The sequence below is a fragment of the Coenobita brevimanus genome, chromosome 92 (assembly GCF_032717465.1).
Source record: "Coenobita brevimanus isolate Jiangsu-jjx chromosome 92, ASM3271746v2, whole genome shotgun sequence".
Classification (NCBI taxonomy): domain Eukaryota; kingdom Metazoa; phylum Arthropoda; class Malacostraca; order Decapoda; family Coenobitidae; genus Coenobita; species Coenobita brevimanus.
In genome coordinates this window covers 25,693,389-25,718,141 of record NC_137045.1, presented here as the reverse complement: position 1 = coordinate 25,718,141, position 24,753 = coordinate 25,693,389, and the positions used below count along the sequence as shown (strand labels likewise).

The 24,753-nt window shown below is 41.3% G+C and overlaps 1 protein-coding gene across 1 annotated transcript in view; it reads right to left on the bottom strand.

Moving 5' to 3' along the window:
* Positions 1 to 24,753, bottom strand: part of LOC145412174 (putative G-protein coupled receptor Mth-like 3) — an 80,038-nt gene that overhangs the window by 27,128 nt on the left and 28,157 nt on the right. Inside the window, exon 3 of the mRNA XM_080282106.1 lies at positions 6,043 to 6,121. Coding sequence (XP_080138232.1) covers positions 6,043 to 6,121 — 79 coding nt within the window. The remainder of the gene's footprint in view (positions 1 to 6,042; positions 6,122 to 24,753) is intronic.

Sequence of the window (24,753 nt, the reverse complement as noted above, 5' to 3'; positions counted from 1 at the left end):
GTGGGGGTATGTGCTTGGGCAGATGGAGGGTTGCAACAACGTAGCGTTGCCTATGTTTTTTTAACCCTTATTATGGCCTCTCACTGAACGACCAAGGGTACCCCTGTGTCGCTCTAAAACGACATCCACTTACCCTTCTGTATGCTCCACTACCGTCAAAGAAGCTCTCCACATTACCGAACTTTTTCTTTCCTTTGCCTATACCATACTTTCTATATATATACAACACTCAGTCAAAACAGTATTGCTGCACATCTTGCGCGAAATGAGCTGACAAAGAATTTGGCAGACAGTGGAAAATGCTCTTTGGTCCAGGCCAGCACTGCAGTGGTAGTCCTGTTTTCATAAGGATTCTCCATATCACCTTCGAGCGGCATTCCTTGTTTACTGAGTAGTAATTAGAGAACTGTTATTCAGATCACATTCACATGTTGTAGCCCTTACCGTGAAGGTCGACAATGGTTGTACGTATCACCGGTTAAGTGTCCATGGTGAACGGTATGGTCACGGTGGTAATGTCTCAGACTGACTGATAAGCAACACCTCTTTGTTCCATTTTCCATGCACTGATTGAATCACTAGTATTGAATATTCGTGGTATGGTGACAACTGGACAAAATAGTAGCATATGTATTAGCTGGAACATCATTAGTGCAACACTAACTCGTTCACTGTGGAAAGTCTCCTCTTGAAACCCCCCTACCCTGGGGGTAGGGGGGTTTCAAGAATACTCCCCCAGTATCCCTGCTTGTCGTACGAGGCGACTAAAAGGGTTGGTGGTGGGTTAGTGCCCCACCCCGTAAAAAGAACCAATTAAAAAAGAGAATAAAGCGCCTCGGACCCGGACGGACCATACGTTGACGACTAAGGAACGGACAAAGGACATTCTTAGGGTGGGAACATGGAATGTGAGAGGAGTGAATGATGAAGTGAAAGAGAGAGAGATTATTCAGGTGCTTGAGGATGCAAAAGTGGATATATGTGGATTGACTGAAACTAAATGGGAAGGTGAAAGGGTGAGAGAATGGGAATATGGTTTAGGTATATGTCCGGAAGTCAGTGAGAATGAGAGGGCAAGAGAGGGAGTATGTCTGATGATAGGCAAGAAATGGAAGGAGAATATAAGAGAGTATGGAACAGTGGGTGCAAGGATTGTATGGGTGAGGATGAAAGTAGGTATACAAGCATGGGCGATTGTATGTGTGTATGCTCCAACAGAGGATCGAGTGGCAAGAGTGAAAGATGAGTTTTGGGTGAGAGTAGAAGCATGTATGGACAAGTTTGAGAGGAGCGAGAGAGTGCTGTTGACTGGAGACATGAATGGCAAAGTTGGGAATGTACGAGTGGATGGAGTGGTTGGTCAGTGGGGTGTGCCAGCTGAAGTAGATGGGAATGGTAGTGCTTTCGTGGACATCTGTGCTTGTAAGGGGTTGGCAATAGCCAACACCTACTTTCGTCATAAGATGATCCACCGGTATACATGGAGAGTAATGAGAAGGATGGATGGTGAACTTGTTGAACGAAAGGCAATGATAGACTACGTGTGTGTGGATGAGCGAATGAGAAGACAAGTGCTGGATGCAAGAGTGTGAAGAGGGTGGGGGAATGGAGTCTCGGACCATCACTTACTGATGGCCAAGGTAAAGATGCAAAGAAAGTGGTTGAGGAGGCGAAGGGGAAGACAGGAGGAAGCAGCTCCTGTGAGAAGAATGGAGAAATTGCAAGATAGTGAGAAAATGACAGAGTATAAGAGCATAGTGGAAGAAAGATTGGGAAGGTATGAGCTAGAGCAGATGGAAGGGGTGGAAGACGTATGTAAGATATTCACGGAAGAGATAGGCGCAGCGTGTGAGGCGGTTTGTGGAGTGAGGAGGAGATGCAAGGGTGTGCAAGGGACAGCATGGTGGAATGATGAGGTGAAACGAGCTGTGGAACAAAAGAAGAAGGCATATGGTGAATGGTTGGCGAGTAGAGGTAGGGAAGAAGATGAGAGAGAGAAGAGAGAGGTATATGTGAGCAGGAGAAGGGAGGTTAAGAGACTGGTGAAGGAGAGTAAGAAGAAAGTGGATGAAGAGTTTGGGAGAAATCTGAGTGTGAAATGGAGGGAGAGTAAGAAATTGTTTTGGAAGGAGGTAAAGAAAGTAAGGCAGTGTGAAAGGGGAAGTAATAAGGGAGTGAAAGATAGGAATAATAGATTGTTGGTGGAGAAGAGAGAGAAATTGAGGAGATGGAAGGAGCACTTTGAGGATTTGTTGAATGTAGAGAGTGAGAGCAGTGTGAGTATAAGTGGTTGGGGAATGGCTGGGAGAAGAAGAGATGAGAGGAAGGAGGGAGAGATCAGTAGGGCGGAAGTAGTGGAAGCGATGAAGAAGATTAAGCTGGGAAAGGCCCCAGGAATTGATGGAGTGTGTGGTGAAATGCTTAGGTATGGGGGTGAGATTGTTGTGGAGTGGATATGGAAGTTGTGTAGATTGGCTTGGGAAGAGGGAAGGGTTCCAGAGGACTGGAAATCAGGTATAATTGTTCCTCTGTACAAAGGAAAAGGGGAGAGAGAAGTATGTGGTAACCATAGGGGTATTTGCCTTCTTAGTTTTGACTGGTAAAATATATGGTAGAATACTCATTGATAGGGTTAGGCATATGACAGAGAAGCTAGTTGGAGAAGAACAAGGGGGATTTAGGAAGGGAAAAGGGTGTGTAGATCAGATATTTGTTCTAAGATGTTTAGTGGAGAAGTATCTAGAGAAGGGAAGGAAAGTGTATGCTGCCTTCATGGACTTGGAGAAAGCTTATGACAGAATAGATAGGCAAGGTATGTGGAAGGTATTAAGAATATATGGAGTGGAGGGGAAATTGTTGAGTACTGTGAAGAGTATGTACGAGGGAGCTAGGGCTACGGTGCGAGTGGATGGTGAGCTGAGTGAGTTCTTTGATCTCAATGTGGGACTGAAACAGGGGTGTGTGATGTCTCCATGGCTGTTTAATATATATATGGATGGGGTTGTAAAGGAGGTGCAAGGTAGGGCAGTGGATGTGGGGCTGGCCCTAATGAATGAGGGTGAGATATGGAAGCTTCCTGTGTTGCTGTTTGCTGATGATACAGTATTGTTGAGTGAAGATGAATGGGAGTTGCAAGGTTTGGTGAATGAATCTGGGACAGTGTGTAGGAGGAGGAATCTGAAAGTTAATGTAAATAAAAGTAAAGTTATGGTGTTTGAGAGGAATGAAGTCACAGAGTGTGCAGTGAGGTTGGATGGTGAGGATATGGAGAATGTGAGTGCATTCAAGTACTTGGGCAGTGTGATGAGTAAGGATGGAACTTTGGGGGATGAAGTACGTGAAAGGGTACAGCAGGGAAGGAAGGTTGTTGGTACACTGAAAGCAGTGATGAGAAATAGGGAGGTGAGTATGGAAGTTAAGAAGTCACTGCATGATGGTATTGTGATCCCTACCCTGACGTATGGAAGCGAGGCGTGGACCTTGCAATAGGGGAACAAGTCAAGAGTGAGAGCTGTGGAAATGAGTTACTTGAGAGGAGCATGTGGAGTGACGTGGAGGGACAGGTTGACGAATGAAGAAGTGAAGGAACGCTGTGGGGTAGATGTGGATGTGGTTGAGAAGAGTAGGAGAAATACACTGAGGTGGTTTGGACATGTGGAGAGAATGGAGAATGAAAGACTGACTAAGAGGGTGTATGTAGGTGAGGTGGAGGGAGGGAGAGGGAGGGGTAGACCGAGGATGAGGTGGAGGGATGGAGTTGAGAGGTATATGAGGGAGGGGGGGGGTGAGTTGGGGGGAGGGTAGTCGAATGGTGGGTGACAGAGTGACTTGGAGGCGTTTTGTCTGCGGCCACCCTTTGCGGGATTAGGGCGTCGGGCTATAGATAAATAGATAGAGACCTTATGGTGGCCTAGTCAAAATTAGAGAAAATTGATCATAGTGGGAAACCGATTCAGTTAGTTGTGTATCTAACCCCTTCAGCATAAGAATTCCTCCCTCCTTAGGTTTTATAAAACTGTCAGGTGGCTGTAAAAACAAAAATGAAAACTAATCATAGTGAACTACTCAAGTGGAAGAATTAGATCCATATATGGAAATCTTATTTACTTAGAAGATAAAATCGTGCCGAAACTGCTGTATCTTCTCCATTATCATTTCCTGTTGTGGGCGCCAATCTTCAATGTGAACAATTCCCTGCGCTGTAAAATCGAAACACAAGGGTTTGTACATAAACAACATCAAATCCATCCATCCATTGCCAGACGCCATGTATCCCACACGGGGTGGCCAAGGGCTTAGAGTTAATTGTTTTACAGGGAGGGGCACTAATCCTCCACCAACCCCACTTGACACATAGGGATGCCAACAGCATCTGGTGTTCCCAGGCGGTCACCCATCCAAGTACTAACCAGACAACATACCAGCAATTAAATGAAAAGGATCTTTTATACTATACAGTCTTGCTTTCTGTAAGCTGAAAATAATATAAATGGCACACTTAATCCCCAGCTCGACTGTCTTGTTTTCCGTATCTCTGATATTTAATATCAAAGGCACACTTTATCCCTATTTCGATACTACATATCACACTGGGTGGAATTTTGCATAAAACGCAATCTATGCCAGACCAAACCATATAATAATTATGACCTTGGTTATTCCTTGTAAAACATGATGTAATGTATAATGATCTATGATAGATGGAGGCGTCCATCAGCTACTCACCTGATGCAGTACTACCTTCAGGTGACTCTATATTGGGTTTCTTACAACCTAGAAAATCAAATCATTAACGACGTTGGGTGATAACCATATTTTATAAAGAGACAATGCATGGAGGAAGGAAAAACTAAGGAAATAAAAATAGATAAGTTCATGTACCTAACGGTATCCTCCATTCATAAAATATTTATAACAACTGGATTTAAATAAAAGCGGATTAAATGTGTGTGGGAAGCAACTCCCAGGAAGTGAATTCCAGAGAGTAGTAGTTCTGAGGATAAATGAATTTTGATAAGCAGAGGTTCTGCATTGCGGGGGAGAGAGTGTGAGTTCATGGGCGCTCCCAGCTGCCCGAGTATTTCGGGAGAAAATGTGAAGGGAAGGCACTCTTGAAGCCAGTTCGTTAGAGCACTTACGGTAAAAATATTGGTAAAATAATGCTAAAGAAGCAACATCTCGACGTACTGATAATGGAGGAAGGTCCTGCGTTATGGCAGGATTATTGATTAATCTAATGGCTTTATTTTGAATTTTGTCCAACTGCCTCAATGCAACCGCTCCACATCCACTCCACAGTGGTGAACAGTATTCGATCTGAGAACACACATGACTTTTGTATATTGTGGCCAACTGCTAGTCAGTGAAGAACTCACGAACTCTGTACAGAAGTTACAATTTGTTAGAAGCATTTTTTTTGCAAGGGATTTAACATAAGCTGTTCAGTTTAGGTTGGTGTTTAGTGTGACACCTAGGATATCAATTGTAGTGGATATGGGAATATTGACATCATTTAAAATTATGTGGGAGTCTGAGTATGACTAAATGAACGCCTGGTGGCCTAGGGCCACTGAATGTGGCCCATAACGTTTTACGTCCGATGAATGGTTGAAGTTTATTGCCTTCATAGTACAGTTCTGGGGCAAGAGATGTTCAGTCTCATCTTAAATGTCTGATCTAGGTAGCCTAGCCCCTGGCCCCTACACTCCTGATGGAGCAATAAAGAATTGAATGATAAGATGATTTTATTATGTTGAGTGAAATAAAGCAGCGCGCCACTACAGTACAAAGACGCTAACCTTTCCGAGGCATCACAGTCTGTAATTATTGAACAGCAGGCCAACAGGAAATCACTGAACCCATCCATCTCATGTGATGCTATTTTGACTGAATGTATCATATTCCATAATCCCTCCCTACAGCATTTATGAATTTAGAAAAAAAATACGAATGTCAGGGTAGACTCAGTTAAACGTAAGCTGTCGAAACTCTAGCCCTTTTACTAGAGACAACTTTAGTTGAAGAAACATTATTAGTACTCACCCCACGTACTTCCACACATCGTAGCAGATCACGTTCAGCCAGAAGAAGGTGGCGAGGAAGGCCACATGCAGAATAACGGCTGGAAGGGAGACAAAGAATGATGAAGAGCAGCGGCGGATGAGACACAAGACTGTTATTATTTTTTGGATATTTGAGGAACTTAATGAGTGGGTTCTCAGCTTGCTTTACAAGAGAGAGAGAGAGAGAGAGAGAGAGAGAGAGAGATTTGTACAAGGAGTGAGAAACAACAAGGATGTCTCGGGAGGTTAACGGGAGGGATTTTAAGCAGATGGACAAAAGAAGTGATGATTGGGGACGATGGGTAGTGATAAGAAGTTGATTATGAAATACTGACAGAACCATCTTCTTTGTGGCTTAGGACGTTTTTTCATACCATATCTTTTTATATGGCATGTTTAGCGTTTTTAACTCTCAGGCTCCTATGACTCACTCCCAGCTGAATAAAATCGTCTGGCATTACCTAGAATATAATGTTTGAATTATCCCAGCCATGAGAAGAGTACTACTGTTAACGGTCAGGGTACTATCACTCTCATCTTAATCAAATAATTATTCTGGCGTTAGCTGCAGTAGATTGCCAGAGTTATCCTGATAAAGGAAGAGTTTACAGTATACTGAAAAGCTGGAACAGACAACATACAAGATAATATTAATGTACAATAAAAAATGGTAGGGAATGGGTGCATAGTAGCCTCCTAGCCCACGAGAATGCGACCTCAGAAGTGACGCCATATAATACATCAACCAACGTCAGTATTTCTCACAAATGTTAAACCCACATGACTCAGTATTCATTTGTTTGGTATACGCTGCTTTCACACAAAATGGACATAAGTTCCCGGGAACAGTAATTATGTGGTTAACCATTACGTGTAGATGTTTAAGAACGAAATGTTTAAGCAAAACATGCGCCAAATTATTGTATCTACCACATTAGTTCTGTTCCTGCGATAAATGCCACAGTATAGCCTAGTATGACTTTAATTATTAATTCTCATTTTATCGCTGAGGAAGGAACGTTGATTCACACTCCTTCCTGTCACAGCCTAAGCCATCGTTGGAGGGATTCCTGGTTGTAACCCCCAAAATAGAGAGATTCAGTCCTGCAGTGAACTGGAGAAGGCTGCACATACATTTCCTTCATCTTGAGAAAATCCGACTGAAACAATTAATTTTAAGCGCCAGACTTCGCTAGTAAATAAGACAATTGATTCGATGTGAGAAATGGCTTATGCTATAAAGTAATAAGTTATGTACTGTAATTTTCCTCATTTAGACCCAAACTGTCCTACACAAGATCGATTACCTCAACTGGATATTTACTTCTGTCATCTATATCATAATTATCCGATTTCTGTATGTTGGTATATTGGTTTGTTGGTTTGTAGGTTTGTTACACTAACAGCAAAACCAGAGCATTGTAGCACAATTTTTGTTTGAGCAAGATACCTATAAAATGTTCTAACTTGAAGAATAAAACAATTTCCAGTCCAATCAGAGCCTGGTTCCCGAGCTGTGACTCATTTCTGGCTAAATTTAGCGATGGCTTTTAGTGGAGGTATGGATTAGGCTTTGGTCCTCTCTCGAAATTACCAGCATGACAGAACAGAGACCAGTTACGTGTTTGTTGTATTACCACTCTCTCTCTTCTCCTTCTGTCACGGGGTTTTTATATCAGGGTAATTTTGAAATAAATGCTTAAATATTATTTGATATTAATATTCAATAATATTGAAGAGCAGAGACAATGATTGTCTTGCTACATCAAGCAACGATTTCTTTACGCTGGCTTGTGCACGATTCTCTGAGAACGAGAATTTATAAACTTTCTCCACAGTACACAGCAGAGACTAATTACTCACAATTGCTGAATTACTGTACTGTTAGCCTCTGGAGAAAGTTACATCACCCCTGACAATAAATAACTAATACTAATAATAATAACATCAGGTTCTTGCTGATGCATTAACTCCTGGCACAACGGATTTTAAGTTAATACAACAAGACTGGTCTAAGTACCAGTTATGAAAGCAAACGTTTATGCAAGCTAGGAGCTATATGGGAAACAAGCTTAATTATGGAGAAATGAAACAAGATTTTTACTCTACATTAAGCTCAAGAAATAGAACTGTTAAATTTATTAATCACAAAAAATAAATTTAACATTACATTTCAAATCAATTAAATGAGACGCACTCACTCACTCGCACAAAAGCTAAATACTTACGCCTAGGAAAAACACCTTAACTAAGCTCTTAAAACTACAAAATACACAAAAGAAATACCAGCCGATGAATGCTATGTATCACCACTAAGGTGGGAGTACTGGGATTACTGTACTAGTGGAGCTTGGGGTGCTAGCTGACCTCTCCACTTCTGAGCACAGGACCTTTCTCCGTCACAGCAAACACAAGACTGAATTCAAATCGTGGAAAAGAAAGGCGGAGCACTAAGCCGTATTTTCTAACGGTCGAGTGAGCGAAACGCGCCCAAAACAATCGCTCATCGGAAGCGCTAATGTCTCACACAGAGACGATCACGTATGACAATGAAAAACTGATTTGACAAAGCTTCCGTCCGAATGAGCGGTTAACTGAACGAAAAACAGTGAGTTTTCCACTAATAGTTCGCGGCTTCTCACAAAAGGGAAATGTCGCGAATTGATTCGTGACATTACGCCCCATGAAAATTAAATCTTTCTTCCTTCAGAAGAAAGATTTCAATATACATATATATAAATCCTAACTCAGTCACACAAGATTCACACTGTGGTGTGTGTGCTATCCTGCTACAGGAGAAAGTCGCAGTCGTCAGTGAGCGAAAAAAAACTCGTATTTACGTTAATAGAAGCAAGCTTGAGGGAAAAACTCTGTGACGACGGTGAAAATCCTGTACTCAGGTCAAACTGAGCGAAAAGTCGCTACATTTACACTGACAACTAATTGTTGTGTAGCGTGGTGTATGTAATACACGGTGTAGGTGTGACAGTTGTAGTGTAACTGTACCTACGTGTAAAATGACAGTAAATAATAATATGGCGACGACGAAGGCAGAGGAGAAGAGGCGGCAGCGTGCGGCAGACGATCAGCTGGCCCGCACAGCAAAACTGCTACACCCATTGCTGAACCTGCAAAACCAATTGAGGTGGAGCATCAAAAGTGTCAATGAGACAAAATTCTTATTAAGTTGCAATTACTCTCTCTGCCTAGCAATCAGTACATGCTACGAAAAGTACGCTCTAGCTGAAAAATACAAGTGACAGCCTAAGCTTCGTACATTCGAGGTCGCCATTAATTATAGCACACGATTATGTCAGCAAGTTGAGAATCCCTGTGCAAACTCGGGTCTTCCATAGCCTCGAACCGCACACGGGTCCTCAACCTGTGCCTTAACCTACAGTACTTATATTAATATCGGGGAGCTGAGAATCCTTGTGTAAACTTGGGTCTTCCATAGCCTCAAGTCGCCTCTGCGGAGTTCTCTCTCGAACTTCCCCCTTAACCTACAATACTTATATTAGTATCGGGAAGCTGAGAATCCTTGTCCAAACTTGGGTATTCCATAGCCTCAAGTCGCCTCTCAACTTCCCCCTTAACCTACGGTACATATATTAGTACCTGGAAGCTGAGAATCCTTGTGCAAACTTGGGTCTTCCATAGCCTCAAGTCGCCTCTGCGGAGTTCTCTCTCAAACTTCCCCCTTAACCTACAATACTTATATTAGTATCGGGGAGCTGAGAATCCTATGCAAACTTGGGTCTTCCATAGCCTCAAGTCGCCTCTGCGGAATTCTCACTTCCCCCTTAACTACAGTACTTATATTAGTATCGGGAAGCTGAGAATCCTTGTGCAAACTTGGGTCTTCCATAGCCTCAAGTCGCCTCTCAACTTCCCCCTTATCTTACGGTACATAATATGTATGTACAGGCCCCGGACATAATGTGTCCTGTGGGGCCAATGGGCGAGACGTCAGGTCTGCACCCACTTCACCACTACCCTGTCTCTCAACTGACTCAGAGATTACAGGTGTGGTTATGAACGGCACAGGAAGGACATGTCCCTGATCAGTGGTGATACTTTGGCACACACTGCAGGAACGGACAAAACTGTCTATGTCTCGTGCCATCCCTGGCCAGAAAAAGTCAGCTCGGATACGGCCCTGGGTCTTCCTTTTGCCCAGGTGACCTCCTGAGGCTGGACAATGACCCCATTGTAACACTGCTGGGCGGTACTTGGCGGGAACGACAAACTGCAGTCGAACCTTGCCCTCGGGTGTTCGTGACTCACGGTAGAGCCGTCCTTGTTTGCGAAGGAACTTGGCTCAACCTCCCCATGAATACTTAATCACTCGACCCTTTTGTTTATTCCGCACGGCAGCAAGTGTCGGGTCAGAATGTTGTTCTTGTACAACAAGTTGACTACACATCAGATCTTGCGGCGATTCAATGAACACTGGGGTGACACAGTCTGGAGCCTCAGCCATGGCTCGTGTTACTGCAGCAGCCGAAGTGTGAGTAGCGCCATCATCGGAGCAACTATCCTTGGCTCCATTAATATTGCCTACTATTAAGTCAAATAGAGGCTCTGGCATGACAACTGCAAGTGTCGTACCAGTATAAAATGGAGATGCCACCTGGATACATGCCTCAGGGAACAGTCTCACTGATCCATCAATAAGCTTTGCATGGATCTGTCGACCTGTATACTGCTCAGGCCGAACTAGACTCTGCTTGACAGAGCAACCTGAGGAACCATTGTCTCTCAGGACCTTCACAGGAATGCCTCCCACAAACCCTGGCTGAACAAGGAAGGTACTGTCACCTGTGGGAGGGCCTGTGGAGGAAGCAGCTAGCCACTCATGAGGCTGCTGAATTGATGTGGCAAACATTGTGCCTTGAGGGTTATATTGGGGAGATGGAACATTGGCCATCTGTGGAGGGGGGTTCACTGTCACTGTGGGACTAGTGAACTGTGGGGAAGTACCCACACTGGTAGGGACGTGACCACCGTGCTGCTGCTGAGGAATGAAGGCTGCATTTGCTTCCTGCCTCTTTTGAGCTGGTGGTGAAAAAGTTTGTCCCGACGGTCGGTTGCGTGGCTGATACTGCTGCTGGTTAGGGTACTTGTTGTACCTCTTCCACTCAAATTTCTGAGTGTTTTGCCCCTGGTCCTTCCACTGCGGTTTTGGACCTTGGCCATTATTCTGAGAATGGCCTTGTTGCTGGGGTTCAGTCTGAGACGGCTTCCCAGACTTGGCAGTATCTTTTCTGCTCCAGGTGTTTTGCTTACGAGCTTGATACCCGTATGCAGTAAAGAATGCGTCAGCCTTCTCTGCCATTTGGCTGGCATCTTTCACCTGGCAGATCTTAAGCTGTGCTATGAGCTCAGCAGGCCACGACCTCTCTAGCTGTGTACGCAGCATAAGGTCAATTATCCCCTCACGCGTGGAAGGAGTTTCATCTTTCTCCATCCACTCATTTAAGTAAGCTGTGAGACGATCAAGGAACTGAACAGCTGTCTCCTTGTCTTGGAGACGAGCTCGCATGAACTGAACTTTGGCGTCGTCTACTGTGAGACCATACGCCTTAATGAGTGCAGCTTTCATCATCTCATATGTGAGATTGTCTCCACGAATTCTGTGGAGAATATCGAGGGCAGGGCCCTCAAATAGGCTAAGAAACTGAAGCCGCTTAGCTGCCTCATCCAGTTGATATAAGTCTGCCATGTCCTCAAAACGAGCTATGTACGGCTCGATTCGCTCGCTTTCCTTGTATGAAGGAAGTTTGATGCGTGGGGTCGCCAGGACATGTGCAGGGGAAACGCTCGTGGAGCTTGGACCAACTGCACCAGACGTGTCTGAAGCCAAGGAATCTCGCTTGAGCTTCAGCACTTCAAGTTCATGTTCTCGTTCTTTGTCTCGTTGTTCACGCTCGTATTCGCGCTGTTCTCGCTCGTGTTCGCGCTGTTCTCGCTCGTGTTCGCGCTGTTCTCGCTCTTTTTCTAACTCGTGTTCGCATTGTTGTCGCACTTTTTCTAACTCGAGCTCGCGTTGTTTCTGCTCGTGTTCGCGCTGTTCTCGCTCGTACTCGCGCTCCTTTTCGCGTTCCTCACGCTGTTCTCGCTCGTATTCACGCTGAATCTTACGCTCTTCACGGGCATCATTCTCGCGCTGCTGCTCCTGATTATGCCGTGAGAGTATATACTTTTTAATTTCGGTTGGGTCCGAAAGACCCATTTCTTTGGCTTCCTGTAAAAATACAGTAGTAGCCATGGCGCTAATTTATTAAGCAAAACCGAAATTGAGTACTGACTGCTTAGCGACGAATACTAATAAACACAAGTAAAGAGTACAGACACAAGCTAGTGGTGACCAGTCTTATCCAGTTAACTGGCAAAGAATAAATAAAAAATGTAAATGACTGGGAAGACTCAATAATAAACACAATGGTTACGGCGACTTCCCAGGGGCGAATAAAATCGTCTGGCGTTACCAAAAATAAACTAGAGTTACGTATTCTATTGATTAATAAAGCAAAATTCACTTGCTAAATTAAGGGTAAACACCAGTAAGCTTGTGCCTATAAACTTTAATGATAAATACCTAAATATGAATGAGTGAGCACTATCTCGTGAATAGCTTTAGAGCTAGGAGTTAATATCCTGGAATGAGGTCGCCAATTGTCACGGGGTTTTTATAATATCAGGGTAATTTTGAAATAAATGCTTAAATATTATTTGATATTAATATTCAATAATATTGAAGAGCAGAGACAATGATTGTCTTGCTACATCAAGCAACGATTTCTTTACGCTGGCTTGTGCACGATTCTCTGAGAACGAGAATTTATAAACTTTCTCCACAGTACACAGCAGAGACTAATTACTCACAATTGCTGAATTACTGTACTGTTAGCCTCTGGAGAAAGTTACATCACCCCTGACAATAAATAACTAATACTAATAATAATAACATCAGGTTCTTGCTGATGCATTAACTCCTGGCACAACGGATTTTAAGTTAATACAACAAGACTGGTCTAAGTACCAGTTATGAAAGCAAACGTTTATGCAAGCTAGGAGCTATATGGGAAACAAGCTTAATTATGGAGAAATGAAACAAGATTTTTACTCTACATTAAGCTCAAGAAATAGAACTGTTAAATTTATTAATCACAAAAAATAAATTTAACATTACATTTCAAATCAGTTAAATGAGACGCTCTCACTCACTCGCACAAAAGCTAAATACTTACGCCTAGGAAAAACACCTTAACTAAGCTCTTAAAACTACAAAATACACAAAAGAAATACCAGCCGATGAATGCTATGTATCACCACTAAGGTGGGAGTACTGGGATTACTGTACTAGTGGAGCTTGGGGTGCTAGCTGACCTCTCCACTTCTGAGCACAGGACCTTTCTCCGTCACAGCAAACACAAGACTGAATTCAAATCGTGGGAAAGAAAGGCGGAGCACTAAGCCGTATTTTCTAACGGTCGAGTGAGCGAAACGCGCCCAAAACAATCGCTCATCGGAAGCGCTAATGTCTCACACAGAGACGATCACGTATGACAATGAAAAACTGATTTGACAAAGCTTCCGTCCGAATGAGCGGTTAACTGAACGAAAAACAGTGAGTTTTCCACTAATAGTTCGCGGCTTCTCACAAAAGGGAAATGTCGCGAATTGATTCGTGACACCTTCCTCCCTCCTTATACTCCTAAAATTTTAGAATATAATGGTATAGTATAATCTATATTATAATGATAAAGTTTCTGTTTGTTTGTTACCATAACACAGCAAAAACGGCGCACTGTAGCACAATTTTTGTTACAGCAAGGTACCGTTAGAATGTTCTAACTTGAAGAATAAAACAATTTCCAGTCCAGTCGGGCAACCGGTTCCAAGATATGACTCATTTCTGGCCTGTTGATATTGAGTGGAAGGCCGCCGAAGGCGGCCTTTAAGCGAGTGTGTGTGTGTGTGTGTGTGTACGTATAAAGATATAGGTAGATAGATAGCATATAGATGTAGATATAGATATATATACACCGTGAATATATATATATATATATATATATATATATATATATATATATATATGTGTGTGTGTGTGTGTGTGGTGGCGGAATCGGTGTAGAGGTGGCTTCAAGTCCCAATGGACCCAGGTTCGAATCCCGGCTGGGGCAAGGAACAGTTTAAGGATTTGAATTTCATAAAAAGCAGGCTTTTCTGATCTACCAGATGACCCGCCGACAAGATGACCCCCGGTAATACCAGTACACCAGTCCTGTATGAGACAGCCCTAGCATGTATTCAGTATGGATGGTGGGTGTTAGCGCCGAAGTGGTGACATGTGGAGATGTAGGAGGACTACTGGGCTCCAAGGAGGACTACTGGACTCGGGAATATATATATATATATATATATATATATATATATAGCAGCAGCAGCCATTACAAGTCCACTGCTGAACAAAGGCCTTCCCCAACCTTCTCCGCAAATTTCTTGACTGAGCTAATCTTTGCCACGTTTTCCCTGCAAATTTCTCTATCTCATCTCTCCACCTCCTGTTTGGCCTTTTTCTGCTACGTTTACAATCTCCTGGCGTCCAGTCAGTCAACCTCTTGCTCCATCGATTATCCCTTATTCTTGGTACATGGCCTGCCCACCTCCATTCTTGTTCTTTTATAACTTCTATAATATCTTTGACTTTAGTCTGCTCTCTCTCCCAAGTTGATCTTTTCCTGTCTCTTAAAGATATTCCCAACATTGATCTTTTCATTGCTCTCTGAGAACGAATTAATTTATTTTCCATCGATTTTGTCAGTTTCCAAGTCTCCCAACCATACGTCATAGCTGGAATTATACATTCGTTATATAATTTTCGTTTCATACAAACTGGCAAGCTACTTTTCATACTGTCTCTATGTTTACCGAAAGCTTTCCATCCAATTGTAATGCATCTTTTTATTTCGTTATCATTATCTTTCGTTAATTTTAGTATTTGTCCCAAGTAACTGTACTCCTCGATTTCTTCAAAAATTTCGTTATTTAGTCTTTGATGTTTGTGCATTAAACATTACTTTTGTTTTACTCCGGTTCATCTTTAGCCCTACTTTGAGACTTTCTCTGTTCAGGTCATTTAACATTTCTTGCAATGTCTGCTGTTTCTGATATTAGGACAATGTCATCTGTATCTCTTAAATGGTTTAGCTTTTCTCCATCTACCTTCACTCCTCTGTTTTCCCAGTCTAGCTTTCTGAAAATACTTTCTAGGCATGCTGTAAATAACTTTGGTGAAACTGTATCTCCCTGACGCACGCCCTTCTCAATCTTAATTTCCTCTGAGTCCTTATGTAATTCACCTGTAACAGTTCCCACTTTATGTGTTTTCGAGCAGTTTTACAATGTTCTCATTCACTCCTTGTTCTCGCAATGAATTTATAATTGTTATGTGCTCCATTGAGTCGAAAGCCTTTTCGTAATCAACAAAACCTAAGCACAGTGGTTTATTATATTCTGTAGTTTTCGCAATTAGCTGATTCATTGTGTGTAGATGATCAGTAATCGAGTACCCGCTTCGGAATCCTGCCTGTTCACGAGGTTGGTTTTCCTCCATATTTGTAGTTATTCTGTTTGTAAGGACTTTAGTGAAGAGTTTGTAAATGACTGATAACAAGCTAATGGGTCGATAGTTACTAAGGTCTTTTGAGTCACCTTTTTTATAAAGTAGAATAACTATTGCATTACACCATGTTTTGGGAATTTTCTTCTGTTTGATACATTGGGTAAATAAGTGAGCAAGCCTATTTTGTAATTCTGCTCCTGCATCCAACAGTAAATCTGCTACTATTCCATCTTCTCCCGAAGCCTTCCCTCTTTTCATATTTTTTAGAGAAATATTTACTTCGTCTGGTGTTACCTCAAGTATTTCACTTTTGTCAACTGAAAAGTTAGCTATTGGTACTATTGTCTTTGATGCATACAGTTCTTCGTAAAATTCTTCAACTCGCTTCAGCATCTTATCGCTGCATTTAATGGTTTCACCGTTTTTTTCTTTTAGTGATGTAATTTGTTGCTTTCCGAGTGCCATTTTACTTCGGACCTGTTTCAGACTTTTTCCTTTTTTGATGGTTTCTTTGATCTGATCCATGTTTCTCTTTCTTTTTTCTTCTGTTTGTCTTTTGTTGATGAGCTTATTTAATTCCGCTCGTTCTATTTCATCTTTGTTTTTACATTCATTTCATTTATTTTTTTCATAAGCTCGAGTGTCTTTTCTGAATACTTCTTGGCTTTGGTTGTATTAGGTTTTACTGCTACCTCCGCTGATTCTTTTAGCTCTTTTGTTAGTCTGTCATTCAGCTCATCAATGTCACATTCAGCATTACTGAGAGCCTGAAATCTGTTCCTTATTTCCAACTGAAAGGCTGCTTTGTTTTCGTTGACTTTTATTGGGCATATCTTTTTATCTTTAATCATCTTCTTTCTTTCACTTTTGAAATTGAATCTTGCTGTGCAACCCACCATTCTATGGTCACTTCCAATATTTACTTTGTTGTTAACTGTGACATTTGTGATTATGTTATTCTTATTTGCTATAATGAAGTTGATTTCATTTTTTGTTCCTTGATTTGGGCTTCTCCAGGTCCACTTTCTCCCTGTTCTTTTGTGAAAGAATGTGTTCATTATTCTCATGTTATTCATTTCTGCAAAGTTTACCAACATTTCTCCTCTTTCTTTCCTTTCTCCCACTCTAAATTTTCCCAAACATGCTTCTCCATTTTTTTATTTTCCGACTTTCTCATTGAAGTCTCCCATGAGTATAGTATAGGTGGTCTTTTCCTCTTCCATAATCTGGGAGATGTCATCATAGAATGTTTCAATTTCTTCGTCTGAACTCTGAGAAGTTGGTGCATATACCTGTATCACTTTCAGGGTATATTTTTTGCACAGTCTGATTACAACCACTACTGCTCTGTCAGATACACTGCTGAGTTTAACAATGTTGTCTGCAAGGTTTCTGTTAATTAGAAATCCTACACCACTAACTCTTTCATTTTCCTTTCCTCTGTAGTAAAATAGGTGGCCACTGTCATTGAGCTGAATTACTTTTTCTTCTTTTCTGTGGGTCTCACTCAAACCTACAATATCCCAACTAATGTTTTCCAGTTCAGCTATTAAGTTATCAAGTTTGTAATCTTCAGCAAGGCTTCTTATATTGTATGCATAGATCTTCATGGATTGAAGAGTGTTTAATATCCCAGTCTAACTTGTCAACACAGTGCCTACTCACTTTCGGTGGCACACTGCCCGTAAGCACAGAAGGCAGTGCGGTTGGACCTTTAGTAGACGATGATCCAACAGGAACGCCCGTCAAATCATTTGCAATAGAACTCATGTTTGGTTGGGAGGATTGTGGCAAATAATCTCACCTCCCTGCCATATAGTTTCTGGTGAGATGTAATTTTTTTCTACCACCTTATTCGTTATATTCGGTGGAGCCCTATATATCTACAGGGGGTCCCATGGTCCGCGCCGTCTAAGACGGTACCTTGTATACAGTATCTACAAGGCCTTCCCCTATGCGTCACCTAGGGACGCGCCAGATAGCAGTGCGATCCTGCCCCTGGATATATATATATATATATATATATATATATATATAGATAGATAGATAGATAGATAGATAGATAGATAAATTGATAGATAGATAGATAAATAAATAGATAGATATACTGTATATGAAAGCTCTCCATGTGATCCTTTGGGTATTTTCCGAGTGCGTTTTCATGTTTTGATGTTCTATATTTCTGTTATAAATGTTGAAAAGTGTAAAAAAAAAAAAAGATGTTTGTTTACAGTCCTCAGTGGTTCCGAAGACAGACGGGCGCCATCTTAGAGCGCCATTTTAGCACGAACTGACCCGTATCAGTGCAGATTTATCAAAACCTGACCTAAATTTTCGGAATCTACCCTGACCTAATCTAACCTACTATAGGCTAATTTAATCAAACTTACTTAAGCCTAACCTAACCTATCCCCAATATAATCTGTTTTATAATTATCTGATTTCTGTTGGTTTGCTGGTTTGTTATCGTAATATAGCAAAAACGGCGCATTATAGCACAATTTTTGTTAGAGCAAGGTACCATTAAAATCCTCTAACTTGAAGAATAAAACAATTTCCAGTCCAATCGGGCCACCGGCTCCCGAGTTATGACTCATTTCTGGCCAAATTTAGTACTGACTTTTAATGGAAGGATTTGGATTAGTGTTGGTTCAGTGTTGAAATTACCAACATGACAGACCAGAGAAGAGTTGCATGTTTGTTGTATAACACTCTCTCGCCTCTTCTTCTTCCCTTCTTATACTCCTAGAATTAAAGAGTATAATGGCCTAGTATAATCTATATCAAAATGATGCGATTTCTGCATGTTTGTTACCATAACACAGAAAAAACGCCCCACTGGAGGGGAATTTTTATTGGAGCAGTTCCCAATGGAGAGATGCAAATGGAGAGAACACTTTAAGAAACTGTTGAACATAGAGAATGAAAGTAATGCTATTATAAGTGGCTGGGGAATGGCTGGGAGGAGGAGGGAGGGGAGAAGAGAAGAAGGAATCAGTAGGATGGAAGTAGTGGAAGCAATGAAGAGAGTCAAAATGAGGAAGCCTCAGGAATTGGTAGATTGTGTGGTGAAATGCTGAAGCATAGGGAAGATAAGAGAATGGATATGGAAGTTGTGCAGATTGGCCTGGGAGAAAGGTAGAGTCCCAGATTGTTGGAATTCCTGTATAACTGTTCCTTTGTACAAAGGAAAAGGGGAAAAAGAAGTGTGTGGTAATCATAGGGGCATTTGTCTTCTTGGTATAATGGGAAAACTATATGTTAGGATACTTATTAACTGAGTTAGGGAAATAACAGAGGAATTAGTTGGAGAAGAACAGGGAGGTTTTAGAAAGGGAAGAGGTTGTGTAGATCAGATATTCATTCTTAAATCTTTAGTGGAAAAGTTTCGAGAGAAGGGAAAGAATTTGTGTACAGCCTTCATGGATTTGGAGAAAGCATATGACAGGGTGGATAGACAAAGAATGTGGAAAGTATTAAGGATATATAGAGTGAATGGGAAGTTTTTGAATGCTGTGAAGAGTATGTATGAGGATGCTAAGGCTGCAGTGCTTGTGGATAGCGAGGTGAGTGAATTTTTCAAATTGAAAGTTGGATTGAAACAGAGATATGTCATGTCCCCATGGTTGTTGAAACTGTATATGGATGGTCTTATAAAAAAGATACAGGGTAGGGCAGTGGATGCCGGAGTGACCCTAATGAGAGAGGGCAGTGTTTGGAGACTCCCTGTATTGTTGTTTGCAGATTGTTAAGTGAAGACGAAGGGGAACTGCAAGGCTTGGTGAATGAGTTTGAGAGTGCATGTAAGAAACGGAATCTAAAGGTGAATGCAGGGAAGAGTAAAGTTATGATCTTTCAGAGAAATGAAGTCCCTGAATGTACAGTGAGGCTGGATGAGGAGGAAATGAAAAATGTTAGTGCATTTGAGTATTTGGGTAGTGTGATGAGTAAGGATAGAAAGTTAGAGGGTGAAGTGCTTGAAAGTTCACAACAGGGAAGAAAGGTTGCTGGTTCTTTTAAAGCAGTGATAAAGAACAGGGAAGTGAGCAGGGAAGTAAAAAAGTTACTACATGACAGTCTTGTGATACCAACTCTAACGTGTGGAAGTGAAGCTTGGACCTTGTTGGAAGGACACAAATCAAGAGTGAGAGCAGTGGAAATGAGTTATTTGAGAGGAGCATGTGGAGTTACATGGAGACAGACTGACAAATGAGGATGTGAAGGAGCGTTGTGGTGTGGATATGGATGTGACAGAAAGCGTTAGGAGAAATACACTAAGATGGTTTGCCCATGAGGAGAGGATAGAGAGCAAGAGTCTAACGAGGAGAGTGCATGCGAGTGAGGTAGAGAGGGGGAGAGAGACTGGGAGGCCGAGGATGAGATGGAGGGATGGAGTGGAGAGGTATATGAGGGAGGAGGGTGTGAGCTGGGAGCAAGGCAGTGAAGTGGCATTGGACAGAGCGACATGGGGAAGATTTGTTTGTGGCCATCCCTAACGGGACTGAAGCGTCTGGCATTAGATAGATAAAAAGTAAACGGCTCACTGTCGTCAGCGTACAAGTCAACCTAGAAACAAACAAGACTGTTACCTATATCCTGAAGTCTCGAAATTTTTGCCTTGCCGAATTTTAAACTTATCAATTGTTTTTGCGCCAACTACTGTTGCTGGCAGCTTATTCCACTGTCTCACTACGTGAATATTAGAGAAATGTTTCCTTTTACTAGTGGTGCATTATCTCTAGTCAAAGCGTTATTCTGAATTTCGAACAAATTATCAAAAATAACATCGACAGATATGTTAAGAATTTTAAAAACTTGTATTCGATCTTCTCTGAGTCGTTGCTTTTTTTTTTTTTTTTTTTTAGGGAAAACATGTTTATTTTCTGATGTCTCTCTTTGCAGGGTAAATTTCGCGAAGACGGGATCATTTTTATGTTGCTGTGCGCTGCACTCTCGATATCTTCGTCTTTTATAAGGTTCCGGGACCAGTGCTGCACACAGTATACTACATGTGGTCTAACTATTTACGCAAAGAAAGATATTCCATCAGGCGTTTTATGTTCGAAGTTACCTGTAATGAAACCAAACACTTTGTTTGCCTTGTTACTGCATGCGGTACACTGTTCAGACTTTAGAGTATCTGATGTTGTTATATCTCCTAAATCATTCTTGTCCTTAACTTCCGTCAGTGGGGTATCGAACATGTGGTATTCGTTTTTTTTTTTTTTTTTTACTTGCCTAAGAGCGTTGATTTAAATCTACATATATTAAATTTCATCTGCCACTTTTCAATCCAATTTATTAACTTATTCAAGTTGTTTTGTACAGATTACAGTCCGCTTTCGTTAATACTCATCATTCAGTCTTCATGCCAGGTTCAAATTTCCCTATAATAGAAATTGGTCCTTTTCCTTGATCACTGATATAAACAGTGAAAATATCTTCTAGTACTGACCCCTGAAGAACTCGACTAGCTACTTCTTGATACTCTGACTCGCCATTTACCAATACACGCCGCTTGCGATTCATTAACCAATAACTAAACCATGAACGTAATTGTTCGAGAGGCCGTGTACTTTTTGTTTTTCCAGCAGTCATAGATGGGCACCTTAGCAAAAGCTGTCTGTCTAGGTAGATGACAGCCGACGGTGTTATTGCCTTCAGTTATCTGTTTTCATTTTCTTTTATTCAAGTAAATATGTAATTCATGATCTGTTATTATGAAACCCATGCTGATTATCTGGTATGATTATGATTGATAAAGAATACGGCATTGTTATCTCGAATATTTTTTCCCCAAAACTCTGCTTAGTATATGATTTTTTTTTTTATGTGTCCGACTCTGGGCATAAGCTTCACAGATTTCTCCCAAGGACCAGTAACCCTCCTACATACCACACATCTCTACGTGTCACCACTTCGGCACTAACAACCACCGTCCATAACGAATATAAGCCAGGGCTGTCTCATACAGGACTAGTGTACTGGTATTAGAGGGGGTATTTTTACATGTCGGCAAGTATTCTGGTAGATCAGTAAAGTCTGCTTTTATGAAATTCAAATCCATAAACTGTTCCCTGCCCCAGCCGGTATTCGAACCTGGTCCATGAGGACTGCAGTCCACCCCTCTACCTATTCATGAAGTTAGATTAATTGGTAGATAACGTGTGGCATTTTTTAATCTTCCTTTTTAAATAATGGTGATATATTATCAATCTTCTATTGATTTGGTACTCTTTATTCAGTTAATGGTTTAGTGAATATTTTAGATATAGGAAAGGCTAATTGTATGTACTGATGCAGTACACGAGGAGATATCTGGTCTGGGCCAGTTGGTTTATTTGGGTCGATCTTCTGCCGATAATGTAATACCTCATGCCCTGTCACTTCGTGGATTGATGATTTATTATCTTCTGCTACTAAGAAAAGCCATTGTGGGACGGGAATGTGTACGATTTTCTTTCGTGAAAACACCGTGAAAGGAGTCGTGAAGTACTGTTGTTATTGTCTGGTAATCATAAACAAAATCATCTGGGTTTAATAGGGGCCTGTGCTGTCTATTACATTTTCCTTACTTCTTACATAATGAAGAATTCTCTTTGAATTTGACTTTGCTTCACAAGAAATTTTTGCCTCATGGTCTCGTTTATTTTTCGAGACAGTTTTCCTAAACTTTCGCTGCAGTTTAAAATATTCAGTACTGCCATCATGATTTCCTGTACGGTTATTTTTTTGTGTGTTTTTCTCTTGTGACCGATGATTTCAACACTCTTCGAAATCCAGGCTGATTTATTAAAGGAATAATTTATTTGGCTTTTCTCGGTATATTTTTCCGTTCAACAGAGGTCAGTATTATTGCTTAGTGAATATTTCCCATATTTTATTCAGTGTTATCCACCGGCAGTAACTTAAATCCAGATGGTGCTGATAATATCATTTCTCATATTACTGACGTAGGATTTTTTAATTTTCGAATTAAGAGGCCATTTATACTGGACTTGCAGTTTATAATAACCCTTGCCGAGCCACAGAGCTCATATGAAATACATTGAAGATCTGCATGAGCCATGCTGCAAGCCTCATATAAAGTGCAATTTATATAGGTCATAAAACAGTTGTTCAGGGGAGGTAAAATACTCTACAAAAAATCAGTGCTGCAGGGGTTAATAAATATATCACCGGAATCACACAAAATTTTTAGATCAAATTGTTAGGGCAAAGCTAAGTATATTTTTGCCATGTGTCGGTGTCTTCACTGCCTAACTCTTAAAAATGCATCATCTACCAGTGCTAACAACCTGTTCCCTCCTTTGTCTGCACACGAAATTTTCCAGTTGATATTTAGATTATTCAAGTCCCCTAAATTAATACCATCCTCTATGTTTGATTTTGTTTTGTCGTACCGTAATTATCATTTTCCTCAACTAATTTGGGTGATCCATACACTGATAAGAATGGGTTAAATACTCTCGGCGAAAATTTCGACGTAGAAAAGAATCGTACATCGAACTGTACTGCATTTATATGTTTTTAATGTACATTAAAACTCCCCCGTCGGTATTAGGGAGTCATGATTTTTCAAGTACTTTATAGCATGGAATGATACTTCTCCAACAAGGTGCCTGTCACGAGGGTTTAACCATGATTCTGTAATTATAATTTTGTCAAGATTTTCAGCAATAACATGTTTCACCTGCCCTCAGGACCTGATCCTGACCACCTCCCTTTGCTGAACATTTTCAGTGCTTTCACTTACGCAAAGAGTAGGCCAGCATACTCTCATAATACCTCTACCTTCAACTGTTTACACCACACTACTGTACATGCACATTAGATACCACACCTTCTATTTCCATTCCCCGTTAGGAATGGCCGCTGCATTAATACCTACAAATCTGATGGTATCACGGATTGCCACCACCGGCAGTGTAGGGCTGGCGGCAGGGTCCTCCCGGTCGCTATCAAGCGACTGTGTCAACAGCGACTATTGCAAACACAATTCATGCTCATCAGCGAAGAAGCGCAGGTTCGGCCCTATACCGGTACTTCACCAATATTCGTGATCTTAGTACCAATTTGAATTTAGTTCACTTTTTTCTTTAATCAGTATCCCCTCTAGCCCTGTTCCTCACAATCTCAAATCTCACCCTCTACTGAATTATCTCCATTTTTTTTCCTGGTTATCAACTCCTCACAAACTTCCGTAACAAGGGTGGCACCTGTTGTTATATCACATCTGAATTAGTAGTTGACACAGTTTTGAACTTCAGCTAATTTTGATTATTCACTGAATTAACTAAATTTTCTAAATTCTGTATTACCAAATACAGTATATCTGTATAGTCTATCGCTCCCCCAGTGCTTCTTCGGAACCCAATGTATTTGACTCTATATCCACACAGTTGACTAACTTAACCTCACCTTCAGCACTGAAATTGCCGTTTAGGGCGATTTTAACGTACGTAATGTAGAATGGTTATAGCATCCTGCCAGGACTGACCAGACTGGTCTAGAAAGGGACCTGTTTGCGTTTAATCTCACACAGTTGGTAAAACAACCAACCAGAATACCAGTTAATCCTGGCCATAACGCCTATCTCTTGGATCTATTCCATACAAACAATCCAGATCAGTACAGGATAGAAGTATTGTCACCACCTGAATCCTCTGATCATAATCCCATCAAAATCTCATTAGTCAGTTCCCCTAAACCTTCCTGTTCTAAACCTGTCAGGGTGACCCAATGCCACTTTGGTGGGGCAGACTGGGATGGATTCAGAAATTATCTTGCTGACATTCCATGGCAGTCTTTCTTCTCTAGTGACATCAGTTCTCCCCAGTCCCACGTTAATGACTTAATACAAGCTGGTATGGAGTTGTTCATACCAAGTAAACAGTTCACTAAATGATCGGACTTGTCAAAATGGTTTGACAGCAAATGTGACAGAGCAACGACCCAAAAGTCATTAGCATATAACATTTACTTAAAATAAAAACCATCGAACTCGTTTTCCCATAGTTGTTTCCCCCTATACTTCAACCAACAGCTGTTCAAGACCAG